General features: G+C 43.6%; 1 protein-coding gene and 1 long non-coding RNA gene across 5 annotated transcripts in view; one reads left to right on the forward strand and one right to left on the reverse strand.

The window, feature by feature from the left end:
- The window catches only part of PLEKHM3 (pleckstrin homology domain containing M3), a 181,556-nt gene that overhangs the window by 56,546 nt on the left and 106,387 nt on the right, over positions 1-18,623 (reverse strand). The window contains exon 7 of one of the 4 annotated variants that reach the window (XM_037523941.2): positions 15,696-16,182. The exons of the other annotated variants lie outside the window; for them this stretch is intronic. Within the exon in view, the coding sequence (XP_037379838.1) occupies positions 16,009-16,182 (174 nt within the window). The 3' untranslated portion in view covers positions 15,696-16,008. Of the gene's footprint in view, positions 1-15,695; positions 16,183-18,623 lie in introns of those variants that run through there. 4 annotated transcript variants of the gene reach the window in all.
- Positions 1-18,623, forward strand: part of LOC119256153 (uncharacterized) — a 51,868-nt gene that overhangs the window by 9,914 nt on the left and 23,331 nt on the right. The window lies entirely within an intron of this gene.

Genomic DNA, 18,623 nt, shown 5'->3' on the forward strand with positions numbered 1-18,623 from the left:
GTTCCTTGCTGGTGCTTTGGCCCAACAGTTAACCCTTCCAACTCTAATCTCCTTGCATTGGGCATTCTGACCCTACACATTTTGGGCCTTCTGTTCTCCTTTTTACAAATCTTTCTGCATCTCTAAATGGCCTCTTTCTGGACTGACTTTGAAAATGCACATAAAATAATGTGTTGGTTAAAGCAATAAAGTAACACAGAAAAAAAATGACATCTTTAAAAAATTTTTTAAATATTCCTAATATTTTTAGTCTTTCTTTTCTTCTGAGTTCCAGAAACAATAACAGCAACATTACAGAAAAAGAGTGACTATTCATTTCTCAATTGTGCTGTGAACTTTCCATTTTGAAAATGAAAAGTAAACATCTTAGCAAGTGTAGGTGTTCCAATGAATTGATTACTCACAATAACTAGTTATTTCAGGTACCTCATCTTTCAAAAATTATTTAATTAGCATTGCAGTTCTGAGAGGAAAGCTATAAACCTGGAGAATAGACATAGGAGAATTTAACAAGCAGGAGCTCTTTAATAATTTCCCTGAAGAAAATGCTTGAATGCACTTAAAGAAAGATTGGCACAATTCCACATCACCCTTCCCGCAGTACTCAAGACTGCTGGGCAACTGAGAGGAACTGTACCATGAACAGAGTGGCTGAGCAAAGGCACCCAAACGCCATGTTTTCTGGACCAGCACAATTTTTTTTTAGAAGTTTACAATTTTTAGTGTTGCCAAGTAATGTGAGATTAAAAACAAAACTGAATCTATCATCTGCGATCACCAACCTTTCATCAAAAAAAGGAAGGGGATTTTAATACACAAAAAAGTAAAACAGAAGTTTGTCAAAAAGAAAAGTATGATTTCAGAATCAAATGTTTTAAACTGAATGTGTGTGGTGGTTTTATTCACCACATTATATTTTTTTCTCCTCTGGTGAAAACTGCCTCCCAGGTGAGCCCCCCAAACACAACAGGCTTTTGGGAACTTTCTGATAAGAGCGCAATGAATTGAAATGTTTTCCAAAAACCATTGCTTTGAACGGAATTTCAAAATAGAAAACTCAGAACAGTGTTTCCCAAACTTCAGTCGTGTGGAAACACCTTCCCAAATGTCATAGCTTCGTTCCACCTGCATTACTCACTTCATGCTTTATTTAAACGTAGTCACTTGTTTACTTAAGTAAGCTTGTTTAAAAAAGAAAGTCTTATATGAAAACCATAAATTAACCAGTATCCTTTGCCATAAAATCAGGATAAAACAACTGCTACAAGACCTTGAAACTCCAGTGATGCTCTGTTGAAAAGGGAGATTAGTGGGTGTTAGCGGTTCAAGTCACACCAGCAGCAGAAAGAAGAGAAAGGAATAACTCTCATGTAATTAGTCATTGACCATGTACCACCTGAAAGCGTCTCTTGTACCAACTAACATCTTTTGGGAGACATTCCTGGGAAACAGTTGACTAAATCAGCCTTCCTGAGTGTGTATTTTGACTCTTCCATGTACTTAACTGGTGACCTTGAGCAAGTTATTTACCTTCTTCTGATTTTCATCTGTGAAGTGGGGATAACAATAAAATACCCACTTCAGAGGTCGGTCGTGAGGATCAAGTGAGTAGATAGGTGAAGCTCTTAAAACTGTAAATGACACCTTCAGAACTCAAAAATGTTCATAGTATTCTTATCCCCCACTTTGAGAACAAAGATAATGGTTTAGGCCTACATTAGATTAGGCACAGAGTAAAACAGTAACACATTTCAGCTAAGAAATAAGAATGAATTCCTTTGCTAATTGGAACTAAAATGAGAAACTTAGTACACAGGCATCTCGGGCAATTTATTCATTTGGCTTGAGTCTCCTGCCATGTCCCATTTTCTTGGTCAAGAGTGAGTCTGAAGGATATTTTCACCTTTAAGGTCTAGTACACAATGTGTTTGACACAAAAAGATCACAACAATAGAGAAAGGCTGTCAAAATCTTAACTGTAACTCACAACTTGGAATGAACAAGATCATCGAATTATATTCGGCCTCTAATTATGCAATCAATGTTGTTTCTATTTAGAGTAAACAGCGGAGTTAACATAGGCTGTAACCCTCAGAGTGGCTACACTTGTTATGACTTAACTTGTGATAAGAAATACAGTAAAGGGAGGACTTACTCATCACTAAATCATCAAATAAATAAGCTAACATCAAAAAGAAGCAGTTCTAGGGGGCTCCTGAGATGGATTAGTTGATCCTGAACAAGAAAGACATATATTAACATCTCCTAAGTAGTTGCCTTTCATGTATCTCATCCCTTTTGTCCCTGGAACTATATTTAGTACAGAGAGAACAACAGTGCTGCCAGGACAGTCAAGTAGAAAGAGAGGGTATTAATTTAGTAGCTCTTGGTCAAGGTTAGGGCAGGAGATAGTGGACAAGTACATATTTGGTTTATTAAACTACACAACAAGGTCACATTGGAAATTTACAGCCATCTCTAGATCCAATATTGGGTCTACCTTGATGGTAGGCTCAGATAGAAAGATCTGGATTTTTAAAAATGTCTTCAGCCCATGCTGTTTCACTGTAAGACAGCTTCTTCCACCTCTGCTACATCTTGATTGTCTTCCCTTCTCCACACAACTTTGGCTGTTTCTTCCCCCAGCATTTTGAACTGAGCAGGCCAGCTTTCCCTTTCTGCTGTCACGCTGCCTCAATTGTAACTTGCCTCCCTTTTCTCCACTGACGCTTCACTGCCAGGTTTCTTCTCTTAAATTAGGCCATGTTATCATCCTCATTTGCTTTGCTCTTTCAGGCAGGTTTCTCAACTTTTCTATTGAAATCTGCATTAAATATTAACTATTCTTGCCTAAAAATGTTATCTGTACTTTCCTACCTCTCTTCTTCCACACTGTCAAGGACATTTTTTGAAAATTCCTTCACTTCACTCTTATGTCTATAAGCGATAGAATGTTCCAGATCCTGGAAGTGGAATTAGGCTACATCTTTTAATTTTCCTTTGCACCTTTTCCTGAGGACCTGCTTATTTCAGAAGGCACAGTTTGAATACTTTAGGAGACCAAAAAGAGCAGAATGAGCTTGGAGGCAATGCATGAACTCCCGTTCCCACTCTTACTGAGTCTGCATCAGGTCCGAGTATCTAATGGAAGAGTGCTCAGGGTTGAGGCTCAATGCATCCTACCTACTGACAGTGGCTCTAGTTTCTAGGGAGTTCTGTAGCCTACCTATAAATGGCCTCTCTGCTCTGTGGTAAATTAACTCAAATATATCTGATTGCTTTATAATGACATGAATGGGTCATTTGTGAAATTATAATCGTGCCCTAGAAATCTCACTCCACTGCCAAAATAAGGAGTGAAATCTCCATACGCACTGTGGGGAGGCTGCAGCAGGCAGGCACTGTTCCAGGTGCTGGGATCTGGGGAACACCCCAGATCAGGCCCTGCTCCCCTGGAGCCACGACTTCTTGCAGGGTTTCAAGGCCACAGTGGTCAAGGGAACCACGTTAAAATCTTCCTATTAAGGAGGGGTGGACCAATTGGCTGGACAGGCCACTATGTTAACAAAAGCTCCACCTCCCTGAACTAGGATACACATTTAAGAGTGGGCAGGAGGTTTTTAAAAAAAATTCCTAACCCAACCCAAAAGATAATGGGAATCATCTGTTCTGCTCTCATGTGCAAACCTATAATTTATGGAAAGATGGGAAAGAGAAAGTCCCTGAGGAGGCCTGGCTGAGTTCTGTGGTGAAAATTCAACTGTACTCAAAGCTCAGACTGGAAGAGGTGGGGGTGGAGAGGAGCAAGAAGCCACAGTAAAAATAACACGTCTCGAGGCAGCCGCGTCCTTGCCTCTCCCTCTTTCCAATGCCATTCCTGGGCCACGCTGCCTTCCTCTCTTCCTCCCTCCCCATCACAGGTTACTGTGTCCTTTTGTTTTTCATTCATTTTTTTAAGACTCCCAAATGGACTATAGTACTCGTAATTTCTTTCAAGAGGTAATGTCAGGAGCATAAATTATAGGGCAAACTCGGAAGCAGGTAGTTAAGATCACGTGAGAACGTGTGTTAATGAAATGAGTTACCTGGAATTGAAAGGAGGGCTGTTTCCTTAAATACTTGCCTGTGTACAGTACCTATTTGCAGAGATAAATCTTGTGCACATATGCCTTCCTTCTAAAGAACATGCCCTAAGACCTAATAATACAAAGGACGCCATTCCTAAATGCAAGGCTACTAGCCTATCACCCACCAAACTGATTCTGAGTTTCAGCTCCGTAGCATGATAGTGACATTTTGTCTTCTCTTGCTGTTTCTATCCGGCTATTGTCACTTATCTTTGTAATCCTGCTTTTAAAGGGTTTGGTTGCCAACAAGTCTACTATTTTCAGTGTTTTAGTGCCAGTATCAGTGATTTCTCCTGGGCTATTTGAAAAGGCATTTTTATTACACTTAATACTTTGCTAGTGTACATCAATAAAATTTCAGCATACATGTATTTTATTGGGTTCCTTATCAGTTATGTGAGGTTAATTTTTATTCATGTCAGAGATGGTGAAATCGAGGTCATCTAAACTAGAAAAGATAGATAGCAGTGGTAGAAATTGGATGTGAACTGAATGGTGAATTGTCCGGGTAGGGAAGTCCCTTCGTAACATTTCAGAGTTTCGAAGTCAGGTAAGATAGTCTCACTACTCATGGGTTACTTTAACTGCTCATCAGAATAAAAAATATCAAGCAGGAAAACACCTGTGGTTCAGGGGCACTTAATAAAGGCTCATTATTGCATGGTAATCAACTGACTCTTGTCAGTTATGCTAAGGAACTGTCAACAACAGGATGTGGGCACATTTCCCATTGTGCCAGGTATTCTTCTGAGTACTTCGCATATTAGTAGCTCACCACCTTATGAGGTAGGCACTTTATTTACTCCCATTTTACAGATAAGAAACTGAGGCATAACAAGTTCATGTAACTTGCTCAAGGTCATCACAGTTGGTAGGGGTTCAGCTATGAGGTAAACTGAGGTGCTTTCTAGACCAGCCTCAGTTATAACGAACTAAAGTTCTTTAAGGATTTACTTGAAAGTTGTTTGAACTTAGAACCAAATAATCCTAAAGAAAAAAACCAAATATAAATGTTAATGAAGTCTTCTGCTTACCAGTGCTCGCTTATGCAATAACACAGCTTGAATTAATGGACAGGACAGCCCATTTTGAGTTCATTCTCCTCCTTGTCTTCTTCCTAGAGAAGACTCAGTCTTTCACCCCTTATTTACGGGGCACTTTATTTTGCTCAGGTTCCATTCTTAGTAGTGGGGTCCAGGAAGGATAACAGACCTTCCTTCAAAGCCGAATCTTTCACTTATGGATGAGTTTGAAAGGCTCTTGCAAGCAGGCCTAAGAACCAAGTAACCAAGTGACATTTTGTTTTGGTCATGGAAAGCTCTCTTGGCAAGAGACATAAAATTGTACCCTCTGCTCCCAGCCTGGGAACTGAAACTCCCTACTGGGTGGGTCCCACTAGCAACTGGGTATGAGGGACTGCTCATTTCTTCCTCAATGCAGTGCTCTGCTCTCAGTTCAGCAGGCACCATCAGCATCTAGAATGTGTATCCAGCTGTACACATTTTGAATTCGGAGCATCACAGGGCATAGTACCTAACACTTAAATACTTAAAAAGCATTAGTCAAGGAGTGCTGGTACTTTCTGCAGAAGCTCATAATCAAGGTTGTTAAAAAAGATAGCATTCTTTTTTTTCCCTTGTGGTAAAGATACATGACATAAAATTCATCATTTTAACCATTTCTAGGTATATAATCTCATAATCCCTTTTGGTTGGTTACATTATTCTGCCTTGTGGCCTCTCTCCCATTCTTAACTATTTCCTGGATGATGAAATGACAGTTCAGGCAACAAGATGGTTTCTGAACTAGCCCAGCGACCGTATGGGTATCTTAGACCAGCTTCTCTCCGAGACCGAGATGACTTCAGTCCCTGTGCTGTGCTGCCCTCCCCTCCCACCCTCAGTGGATTCAGACCGCTCGCTCTGAGGTCTAAGTTGCTTTGCCTCCCTCATCCTAAGCAGCTGAATCAACTTTGCTCTCCACCCCTTTCATTACCCCATTCCATCCACCCCGTTGCCATCAATGGGGTGGAGACTCGCAGCTTCTAAGTGTGCTCGAGAAAACCCCAGAAGCAAGAAACTAGAATAACTTGCTCCTACTAACAAAACAAACCAGAAAACACAGTGGGGCCAAGACCTCACAGTTGCAGAGTTCCAAATCCTTCCTTATCCCAAGGAGACAGACTGCCTGCCTCTCCAGTCTAAGCCGAGGCGATGTGGCTTAAGCAAACTCATAGAAGGAATTTAAGACTCCAGATCCATTTTCAGCTTCCCCTGGGTCCCCATGTGCTTTTTTATCCTTACTCCATACTGCCCAGCCAAATGCGGAAGCCTGTGGAAAGGCCATTCCATGTCTCACTTTGAAAGGACTTGAGTGCCCCCGTGAACTAACTCCTGGCTGAAATCTTCGGTCCCATGGAGACAGAGAAAGTAGCAGCCCGTTGGAAAACAAAAAGAGTTGTTATCTCTGTTAAATTAAACTCAGATCTGCTTAATATCTTCGCCAACTTAGGCCACAACTATTTTGGCCCTTTCTGCCACCCCAAAGCCTTTTGTGGCCAAAATGTGCCATTGTGCTGCTGTTTGATACGAGGTGCCAGCAGGCCTCTGCCCAGGCTAAGTAACACCCTTCCTTCTTTGGGTTTTGGGGTAGCAGGGAGGGATGCTAATTCTTTTGTGACCACTGACTAAAAGCTGAGTGGTCAACAATTTGGTAAATTATATACACACCTAAAATGTCAGCTGCATCAGAGATTTCTACTACCCCTCCAGTAGCTGAAGGGAAACTAGGCTGAAGGCAATTCTAGAAGAGCTGGATCTTCTAACCACATTCTGTGAGATTCAAGCAGAGCTCCACGCAGGCAGGGTCCCAAGCAGCAAAACATCCTCTTTGATGAGAATACATGCCAATGATTTGAACCAATCAAAAGAGATGGGAGTGAAAATTAGTTATGAACACATACACACACACACGGAGGGGTGAGAAAGACTATTTCCAGCAGAAATAGTCCTTTTTGGAGTTGGATTAATTATAAATACATAAACGCACACCTACACAGGTCAGCCTTGGCTATGAATATGGAAATGGGTCAACTCCAAAATTTTTAGAAAAATAAAACATAAAGCAAATTCCCTATATCACAAATCCATACATTAATAAGCCCACTTTCCCTGCTGGACTATATATTAACATGCTGTGGGTTATCCAGTTCTTTGTTTAGAATTTTGCTGTTTTGGACACTACAGGCTATTGGCTTGTACAGAATGGAAATATTGTGACCCTGTGACAGTGGTTAAAACTGACCTGTAAAAACTGGAGGGGCTATGGCCTATCAGGGAGAACTTGGGCAGGATTCTGGGCTTGACCACTATCATTACCACCTCTATACAGTCTCTTGGGCACTGGGATTTCTGGCATATGTGGTGCTGGCACTTGTGCCCTCGTGCAGCTCTTGTCCCTCAATGTTCTATTAGTCCCTCCTCCCACCTAGTGGAAAAGACTTGGTGGCACTTCAGCAACAGTGGGGCTTGGCCTTGCTGCCAGGTGGCTCTGGTGCCAATTTATCTCTAAAACCAGACAGCGTTAGTGCTGGAAGGACAGCAGGACATTACAGTGCTTCAGAGTCTGTGCCCCTGGGAGAAGGGAACCCTCCAGTGCAGGGGGAGCAGGGCAGCTGGTAGTCATTCTTTGTTTCTATTGGCCTGAAACATTTCATACAGAATGGAAAAAATAAAAGCAGGCATGTACTAGGACAGCTTGGTTTGAATCCCAGCTCCTGCACTTTAGCTAAAGGACTCTGGGTAAATGCATCTCATTTGTAAGCAGTGGATAATACAAGTGTCTATCTCAGAGGGCTGTGGTGAGGATGAAATGATAATCTATAGATTTAGAACAGAGTTTGGCCTAAAGAAGGTACACCAACAACAAAAAAACCTCTTATGCATATAATAAAAAGTAGTTACTAATCTAATTATTTGGCACAACATTCTCATTTTACAGATTGTGTCACAGGGGATGTGTGACTTGGTAAAGGCTACACAGCTGTCACTGAGGTGTGTGGTTCTCTGACTTCTTGCTGCTTGATGAGGTGCTATAAATGAGAGTGAAAGGAGCAGCCCCTTGCTTCAGTGAGACTATGCCTTAACTCGGGGATGAAGTGAGCAGGCTGAGAATCCTCGCTCTTTCTAGCTCCTTCTGCCTGTCTGTCAGATGATCAGTCCCTGCCCCCAGCAGGCAGCAGGCAGAGGAAGGAAAAAAAGGTAAGACTCAGATCAGTAGTTTTATTGCCTGCGATTGTCTACACAACTTTCTCTCAGCACCCCTGACCTCTGCTCCAGCCAAGAATCCATTTGCAATATCCTTCCCCCGATTTCCTCTTTCCTCAGGCCTAAGACTTTCCTTGCAATGCACCTCCTTTTATCGTCCCCTCTGCATATCTGAGCCACTGTGGGCGTTCTGCTGCCAACCCCAAACAATGCTGGCCATATTCTGAGCAATCCCAGTGGATGGCATATTATCTTTCATACATTTTTAACAGCTGACTTTGGCATGGTGGGCATTAATTACTAAGAAAACCATTTCTTTGTCTTTAAAGACTATGTTAAAAATCAGTGTATTTGACTCGCTTTGGTGAGCTGTCCTGCAGATCATATTCATGAAAATGTTAGTATGCTTTTTATTTTTTTTTTATTTTTTTTTAAATAATAAATTTTATTTTTATATTCCCCCATACAATTGCAAACGCCCCATTCTGACCCCAATCCTTCCCCTCCCGCCCCCCACCCCCCAAAAAGTGTCTCTGGTTCATAGTTTTTTGTTGATTTTGATTTTCACTTTCTTATATTCATTTTCCTGGTCCCTTATTTAAGTTTTCTAGTATGCTTTTTAATGACAAAAAGTAGAAACATCAGTGAACCTTTGGCAAATGGACTTAGGACTAAAGAGGCTGGGCTCTGGCTGCAGTTCCAGAGACCATTTCTTGTTGTCTTGCTTAGAGCCTGGCTGCTTGGTGCAAACTGGCTGGGAAGCCCCAGTATATAAATGTAGTGAATTGTGTCCCAAGAACCATAAAATCATGGAACCAAGGTCCTAGAGCTGAAAAGGGCTGTAAAAATTGTTTAAGTCAACCTTCTCACCCCAGAAATAAGGACACTAACAATCCAAGAAATAAAATAATGGAGGTGGTTTCTATCCAAGTAAGCCTGGGATTCTCCTCTTGGGAACAGACATAAACAAAGCCAAAGCCAGAGAGAAGAGCGGTCCGCAGTGGGATGACCATGTGAAACACTTACGAGTGTCGTATATCTTTAACACACTATGCTTAATAGGCTTGCGAATAACTCCTACGAGGGTCATGTTAAAATTCCATTTAAAAAAAAAAAAAAACAAACCAGCTTTTTTAAAGCCATGAGAAGTGACAGGGACGGGGATATTTTCAGAGCTAAGATGTGTTTCCACTCCTGACTAAGACTGAATGGAACACATGAATTTAGGGAGATGCATGGAATTTAAACACAATTCAACATCAGTTAATTCTAAGAGCAAAGGCCCTTCAGTCTTGCTCCCCGTCCACCTCCACGTTAAAGAAGCTAGAAAGCCAATTACATTCACAGCGGGGCCTCTCCCCTACTGCAAGGGAAGAATGTAGTGCAAATTCTATGTGTGCTTTACAAGCTAGTAAAACTATAATTGCAGGTGGGAAGGGACATGGGCTCTCTTTGTTTCTGCCAACATTTCAGTTCAGTAAGCTCCTCCCTTCTGTAGCTGCAGAAACAGTGTGGGCGCAATTCTCTTTTTAGCATGCACAAAAAATGTGTATTCTGATTCTACAAAATTTATAGAATACTTTTTTTTTTGCCAACATTTGGTGCACAACCCAACCCGGAAGGGTATACATTCATCAGAGACAGCTGCTACCTTTTTGGGAAACCAAACCCCACCTTCTGGGTCAAGCTCTGAAGGCTTCTAGTAACATTTAGAAAGGTGGTGAGGCTGGAAGCGCAGTGCCTGATGCCTGGTCCTAGGAGACCCCATTGCAGGGGAATGGGAGGCAAGTAATGGTGGGAGCCTCGAGGTGCAGTGCTCCTGCTGGAGCCACAATGGAGGTCTGGTCTAAGACCACTCTCGAGGAGGGACCCCACCCTGGGGCTTCTGGTTCCCCTACCAAGGTGGTGTTCCACTTGATGACTATGGCCGCTACTGGTACCACAGGTTCTATGGCCCAGAAACCCTTGCAGAATCTGAGGGGCAAAACTCGGGCATAGCCAACTTTCCTTCCGTGATCATGGCTACAGCTGCGGAGTCTTGATGTTGCTGCGGAAAGCTCCAGGGAGCCATTCCCACATGTCTCACAGCTAATACCGGTGCTGAGACTGCCAGGGAAGCTCAGATCTCCTAGCATCAATCAGGGTTCTCGGTGCCTTACACATGAGAACTCCTTGAAGCCTCCCAAGAACATTTGAGGCAGATACTAATATTCTCTCCACTTGAGAGATGAAGTGCTGCTGGAGGTTCCATGAGAAGGGACTTGCCTAAGGTCACCTAGAACAGGCCGGCACTTGAATGTGGGACCTTACCATTCAGGCCCTCTCCAAAGCCCAAGGTCAGGTATCATCACCCGTCTGGAGACCTTTATCCAGGCAGGGACTTCATCCCATTTTGCCCCCACGCTGGCCTGCTGGTCTCCTAGACGCTCCTGACAGCCATTTTAATTTTGATTACAATTTAATTTCCCACCTCACAAAGCAGTACCAGGAAGCGGGAATCTGGTGATATCTTCTGAATATGGTTTGTTAACCAACAGCTTGAGGAAATACAGGCCTTCCCTGCTGCCACCTGACCTTTGTCTTCAGCCTTCCTGGTGTTTGCATTGCTGGCCTGACCTCGCAAAGTGACCTGGAATAGCTTGCCTCTTTCCCTGTGTGTCCACTTTCAGAGCGCAGCTGTCAGCCGGTGCAATTCTGTCAATTAGTGTCTCAAGGGTTTGGGATGGGGTCTGCAGCCTTTTGAGGAGCACAATCTTAACACTAACCTCCAAATTCCTTCTCATAATTGAACATTCATTAGTTTGACGGAACAAAAGCGGGCATTCTCTATTATAAAGCAGAGGTCAAAACCAGTGGCTGTGTTTTGTTTGGCCTGCAGAGTGTTTAAATATTGAGAAATTTCACATAAAAATACGGATTTCCGGCTTCTCTCGCAAAGTGGGAAGAGCAACAACTCTGGGGCTACTGAAAACAGCTGTCCCCTGCAGAGGGGGCTGTGATCTTTGGTCCTCATCAGGGACCTGAAATCTCACCTTGGGTCTGCTTTGGCACCGTACACCTGTCTGGCCTCCTTAGGAGTTTGCAACAAAAAACCCTGTCTCCAACCTTCTTCCCTCCTCCACAACGTGGAGGCTGGCCCTTGGCTGTGCCCAACACAGTACAGAACTGGGAGCGGATGGGCCCCAGAGGCAGGCCCAGTGCCTCTTCTCCTGTCCCCAGCGCCTGGCACATGATCGCTGTTTCTCTCCTCCGATGTGGCTGGATGCATGACTAGTTCTCAGGAAAGGAATGAATTTCTGAGTGACTTGAAACCTGTTCAACAGCTAGAGAAGTCCAGACTTAATTCATGTTTCAGCAACTTTCTGAATGACTGACGTTGCTCCCTCTACCTTTTTACTTAATTTGTGCTACACAGATCTTCCCTGCTGTCACAATGATTTTGAATCTTGTTTAAAATTCCAGGAGCATATGGGTTGATGGCTCACTAGGATTTAGCAAGAAGTTAAAATTAAAAACAATAATATGTCAAGTCGCCCCACTCAGCCTTCTAATTTTTCCTCAGGGGGTGATATTGTTGAAAATAAGCAAGTTCCAGATGTAGATGAAATTGCATGCAATTATTACATGCAGCCAATGGCTTCGGCTAAGACACACATGCTAACGTTGTCCTGTGAGGATGCCACACCTGCTTCTCTGATGCATTGAGGGGACTTTGTGAAAGTGCAGGCCACCTCTGAAGCCCCCACACAAGACTAGATGGAGCTTTTTTTTTTTTTTTAAAGATTTATTTATTTAATTTATACAAGCACTGGGTACAGTCAGAAGTGCGGGAGGGTGAGAGAGTTCACCAGAGTCAGAGCGGGGAGCAGAACAGTCAGAAGGACCAAAGTGCACTGCTGAGGGGAGCAGCGGGCGAGACAGGAGAGGTCTGTTGCGCCATGTGGGACCCTTGCCGGTGGCCAGGGATCGAACAGGCGCTGCAGAGGCTGCAGGCAGCTTCACAGCCCAGCGCTCAACTGCTGTGCCACCAGGGGAGGCTAGATGGAGCTTTTGTGGGATCCCTTTGGCACTTTGAAGAGTAACTGCAAATGTGCTACAATGGTTGGCAGGAGGCATCAAGAAGTAAAATCCCATGGGCCGTCAGCAGGCTAAGCAGAATCATGGGCAGTCTCGTATAAGTTCTTGGCTCACATGCAGAGTACAGGAATTTGACCATAATTGGGAAGAATCACCGCCCTTTTCTGAGTAAATGTGCTCTCTCGGCTTCTGGGCCAATACGGCTCCAGGCATGCAGTATGTGCTTAATCAATATTTTCTGAATGAGTAGATGAACAGATAGAAAATACCCAGGCCCAAATCTCCTGTGAGGTTTGGGCTCTTGATTCAGATGCATAGGTAGGATGGAAATATCACAAACTGTACACTCTATGCAGTTGAAGGCTGGAGATTCTCAAAGACCCTTTATCACAGTCTTCATCACAGACTAATTTCTGGGGGAAATGAAGTGGTCCCATTATATTTACTCAGTGAATCTTTGTTGAGACAGTTTCTCAAAATAATTTTGAAGCATGCAGACTGAATGTTCTCTGCAAATGTCAAAGTCAGTAATGAAAATTTTCTCCTGCTTGCCTTCAAGCCAAGCACTTTGGGTTAGGTCATTGAGAGGGTTGAGGCTACCAAGGCCTGAAAATCCTCTTCCCGTGACCCCTGCCTGGTTCATGACTGTAGGTCCTGACATCTCAATTTGGAATCATAGTCTCTCGGAAACAATCCCTGAGTGTCTGCTGTTATTAGTGCTGCAAAACAAATTACCCCAAAACCCAGTGGCGTCAAACAATCATTCCTAGACTCTATAGGTCAGGAGTTCAGGCAGCACATAGGGGAGATGGTGTGTCTGTTCATGATGTCTATAACCTCATCTGTAGCCTCCACTGAGAAGCCTGGGAGCTGAAATCATTTAGATATATCTTTACTCAATGTCTGCTGTTTGGTGATGACTGTTAGCCAGGACTCAGATGAACTGTCAGCTGGGGTGTTTACTCATGGGCTCTTCACGTGGTGTCTCCACATGAGCTGGTTTGGGTTTCTGTACAACATGGCGTCTGGTTTCTAAGAGAGAGAGAGTCCCCTGAAGCACCACCAGCAACTGTATCACTTACTAGTCTGGGAAGTCACACAGCATTGTTTTTATGGTCACAGGTCCACCTAAATTTAAGAGAAGGGAACATAGATCCCTACCTCTAAATGGCAGGACTGTCAAGTGACAGTGTAAGGACTTGTGGGATGGGAGATACTGCTGTGGTCATCTTTGCAAAATAAAGTCTGTCATATTGGGTCAGATATTTCCCAGGTGGTCCATGTTCAACTCCACTGACTTAGAAAAGGCTTGTCTGCCTCTCTCAGACTATAGCTCAGTGAGGGAAGAGCCTGTGACTTAATCACCTTTTCCACTTCTGTTCCTAGCACAGGGCCTGGCACACAGAAGGCATTCAACACCTATTGGTTGAACTGAACTGAATAGAAAGGAAGAAAGTAAGGGACTCTTGGCTCTCCTTTCATGCTGGCTGTTGGTGGGATAGGGTATACCGACCAGGGCAGTAGGTGTGTGAAGGAAAAGTATCCAAATACCTTTTTGGGGCCCAGTGATTTCCCCTGTGAGTGTATTACTGTATTTGACAGGGAGCTTGTGCTTGCTCATGTCTCTCAGGCTCTATGTTGTGTACACACATGAATCATAACTGACTTCCTATCTCGCCTTAGTTTTTCGAAAGTATTTTCCTCCCTTTGTGCCATGAACATGGCCAGAATGAGATTACCCAAGAGCCTTCAGTTTTTGGAGTCCTGCTAACCACGAGTCCCTATCTCAACCAACCTTTCTTTGGACAAAGAGGTTCTCTATCCAACACTCAAACACAGGGTTCTGACCTGATTTCTCCAAAAGAGAAAACCCTTTGCCCTCAGCTACCATGTCTTCCACCACAGCCCCTGATGCTCCCCACCCTTTACTGCTACTGGGGATGAGGTGTGTGGTAGGAGTTGGGTGTGGTGTGCAAGGTTTTTTCCAGGCAAAGACTAGCCTGTTGGCCTAAAGAACAATCTGCATCACTACTTTGTTAATCAACAACTTTAACCCATTCACTCAAAACCGGAAGTTATGGTTACCAGGACTCCCAAAACTGAAGGCCTCCGTGAGGGGTTGAAAGACCCAGGCTCCTGTCCTGGCGCTTAGCAGTACTTGTCACTGTACCCGTCCTCCCAAGATGAAACTCCCTGGGAGAGGGAAGACCAGGCACTCACTGCTCAGCACGCACTTGCTGTCCTGAGAAACGGCGACTTCCTTTTGCTGTGCTGCCAGCCTGCCAGTCCTTCCCATGACAATCAAATCTGTCCCTTCACCCGAGAGGGTACATGTTCATTTTTTAAAAATTCACTTATTTAAAAGGCATGATTTGTCGTCCCTTCCATAACCTACGCTCCTCCTTCTAACTCGTTAATTGGCTGGAACAACCCTGGCTAAATTAGCTCTAACAGATTTAGTGATGTTTTAATGTCGGCCTCATTCCTGTCTTGCCCCAGACTGCGCTCAGGGGTTTCTGAAGGCAGCGACGGCAGACACAGGCCTGGCCGTGGAACAACACAGGCAAGCTGTCATGCTTTGTTTTTCTGCTTGTTAAATCCGAATGCTCCTAATTAGTTATCCTGCCTGCTAACGCCTGGGTGGACAATGGTGCGGGAACCCGGGATGCAGAGAGGCTGTGAATACAGGTTCCTTGGGCTCCGCAGGCCTGGGGACTGGTGACTTGGTTGTGGGCACCAAGGAGCTCTGTTCCTGTAGGCTGCGGATTCAAAGGCGCCAGCCCCCGTGTGAATAAAGGTCATCACCTGTTCCTGCATCGGTGAAAGGGCAGCTGCGCTGGGTGCCCACTTAGGCTCAGCCTTTGTCTGCCGACTCTGTGAATAGCGCCCACAGAGAATAACATTCTCTGATTCTGTGTTTGCTCGGTGGGGCAGGGCCATGCAAAATAACTCGCATAACTTCCCTCAAAGAACCCAGCAAAGTGTGTTTGTAAAAAGTGGACTCAAAAATGCCTTAAACATTGCTTTTTGGTGATTGTAGTCACTAGAAAACACCAGAAAAGCTTCCTGGTAAGAACACCATGTACATTACCAGAGGTCAGTACTGGCAAATGTTTAGGTCACAGATGACAGTTCTTAAGCTCTAGGAGTATGGGGGGCTCATGAAAAAGTTAACTGAAAAATTGGCTAGCTATTGAGGAAAGTTTAGTGTTTGGAAAGTTTGTATCATTGAACAACTCACCATTATTCTGACTTATAAAAAGATTTTTATTTGGTTTTAGAACTCTGTACTGTTATTTTGCAGATCAGCATTTCTAATTTTGTTTGGTTAGAGGCTGACATTAGATTAGTTTGCTTTTCTTTTGGTGAGAGACAGCACTTAGTAAGTTCAGGATATAGCGTGTGTGTGTGTTCACCTACCCACTGATTCACTGAACATTTACATGCCCCATTGCTTAGAATAAATGTTTATTGCTTTAGCATAAAGTAAACAGTTCAGACGGTCCTAGGCGGCTCCAGAAAGGCAGTATGCATCTGAGTTACTCCTCTCTCTTTTCATGGCTCTTGAATGCTGTGAGTCCTCCCCTTTGGCATCCTTTCCCCCTTGACATCTCTTTAGTAAGTTCTCCAAATTCCAGACTTTTCCATCTTTTTTCATCATTAAAACTCATCTGCTGAAATCTCTCACTCAAATACCATGTAGTGCTTTCAACCTATTAATAAGACAGATAAATTTATGCAAAAATAATTTATTCTTCCTACTAACATATATTAACTAGAATCTAAATACTTTAACCTGAAGGTGGGGAGTGGTTTGGAAATTAGGGCCCAGGGAAGGTAAACAATGTAGAGATCAGCTCTCAGATTGACCTAAAGGAGCCTGCATGTCTGTCTGTCTGTCTGTCTCTGTGTGTGTGTGTGTGTGTGTGTGTGTGTGTGTGTGTGTGTGTGTGTGTGTGTGTATATGTTGGGGGCAAAGGTAGTAGTGGTGAAGGGAGTGGATGGGAGGGGCTGTTCTCCCCAGGTGCCTCACCCATGGGACCATCCGGTCTCCTTTCTCATGAATCATTACAAATAGGATCATTCTGTGCTTACTTATGTTCCAAAGGTAAGTAAGACCAGAAGAGTTAGTCCTTAATAAACACTTTGGGTTTTGTTACAAGAGCATAGGTAGCCAAAATTTTAGAAGAGCTCTCAGATCACCAGCCAAGGAATGGCTGACTGAACTGTGGTTCTGATTTGCTCCTTCAGAGCAACCACAACCTCTTGAACATTATTTTACATACATTGTTTTCTAATGGTGCAATGTGGAACTGTCTCATCTGTGTTACAAGAGCCAACGGGACGGATGGGAGTGAGGGGATGGTGTGTCACAAGCTGATAGGGAAAGGGAGAGCTCTTGCAGAAAGTGAGTGCGTGGACAGCGATCTCATCGGAGCATAGATTTTTACTGTATTCTGTCACAGCGCCTCCCCTGGATGGATGAAAATGCCTGATAAACTGAACATAAACATAAATTCTATTTCCCCTTCTTGAAGTATCAACCTAGAAAAAAGCTCTTGAAAAGCAATGCCTTGGTCTCCCCACTGAAAACATGTACCAATACTTGTGCATTGGTTCATGTACACTTAGTCAAGGTCTGTCAACCCTTTGTAAGGAGCCGCTGTGTCAGTCTGAAGAAACCACTGGGCATTTATACCTCCTGAAAGAAAGTTTAGGATTTTTATTTTTAACATAGATTTTTTAAAAAAAGAAAACCAGTATATTTTGTGAGCTCTATGCTCAAAGAGCATGAACTTCATGTTTTTCTAACATTATACCTTGCTGAAGAGAAATTCCACACTTAAGAGATAATTCAAGTCAGTGCACCTCCAAGCTCCCAGGGTTTGGAAGGCCTCTGCCCCCCTCTTCTCCCTTGGCCCTGCTTCCAGGCCAGGAGTGTACTCGGCTCTATTTTCCATGCCATAGTGCTGCCAACTGATTACAGTCAGGTAATGACCAGTGGTGTTTAACTACTACCTTTATGACGTGCTAGTAAAACCCCGCGAGCAGCTTAATCACTGGTGAAATAGACAAGTAGGCACCAGCATAACCTGGGACTTGTTGGGCAGTGGGCAGGTGAGTGCAGCTCCCAGAACCACCAGAGGGTTTCCCTTGCTAAGCAGTGCCAAACCCTGTTGTGTACGTGTTGGCGAGCAAGGGCGCACAGTGAGGGAGACGCATGCGCAGAGGTCAAACGAGAAGAGGGAAACACATTGTCCTGAATGTGACATTGGAAGCAGAAAGTAGTTTGAAATCTTCAGCCAAATTGTTGAATAGAGTCTACCTACTAAAATTTTAGGGACTGTTCCTTGTAAAAACCCAAGAGAAATAAGGAAGTTGCAAATTTATTTTGGTGCCAGAATTCTTTTTTTCAACATTTATTTATGTATACAAGAACTGGGGAACAGGCCAGAGGTGGGGGTGGTGGTGAGAGGATTCACCAGAGACAGAGTGGGGAGCAGAACAGGCAGACTGATGAAATACACTGCTGAGGGGAGCAGCGGGAGAGACAGGAGAGGTCTGCTGCACCATGGGAATCAGCTACCTGGCCGGGGACTGAACTCGTGCTGCAGAGGCTGGGGATAGCTTCATAGTGCTGTGCTTAACCCCTTGCGCCACCAGGGAGGCCCTGGTGCCAGAATTCTTCCAGTATATTTATTTGAGGTATTATTAGTGTTCTGTGTACTGTATCATGTAAGATTAGATGTGTGTACATTACAGATTCTTCTATACCATGCTTACTGATTTCTTACTTTTTTGGAGAGGAAGGTGTCTACATTTTGTTTTTAAAATAGAAGATAATGGGAAAAACCAAATTCATTTAAGAGAATTTTTTGTAGAAAGGAATCTGTCTTTGGGAAAGATATTTATATTATCTAAGATTTGTTACTCTTCAGTTACTTGCTTTAGTTTATCTTCCTCTCCCTTGCAATTTATAAGCTGAAGTGAATTTTTCTATAGTTATTTTATAAGACAGACTTGCTTTTATAAGAGACCTTTATTTTAGGAGTGAGGAGGGGAATCGAGTGGGAAAAAATAATTTATTCTAAAACTCCAGAAGCTGACATGACACAGGGTGAGGAGGCAACCAGACCAGGGCCAATGGCACAGG

The sequence above is a fragment of the Talpa occidentalis genome, unplaced genomic scaffold (genome assembly GCF_014898055.3).
Source record: "Talpa occidentalis isolate TD23 unplaced genomic scaffold, MPIMG_talOcc4v2.1 talOcc4.3, whole genome shotgun sequence".
Classification (NCBI taxonomy): domain Eukaryota; kingdom Metazoa; phylum Chordata; class Mammalia; order Eulipotyphla; family Talpidae; genus Talpa; species Talpa occidentalis.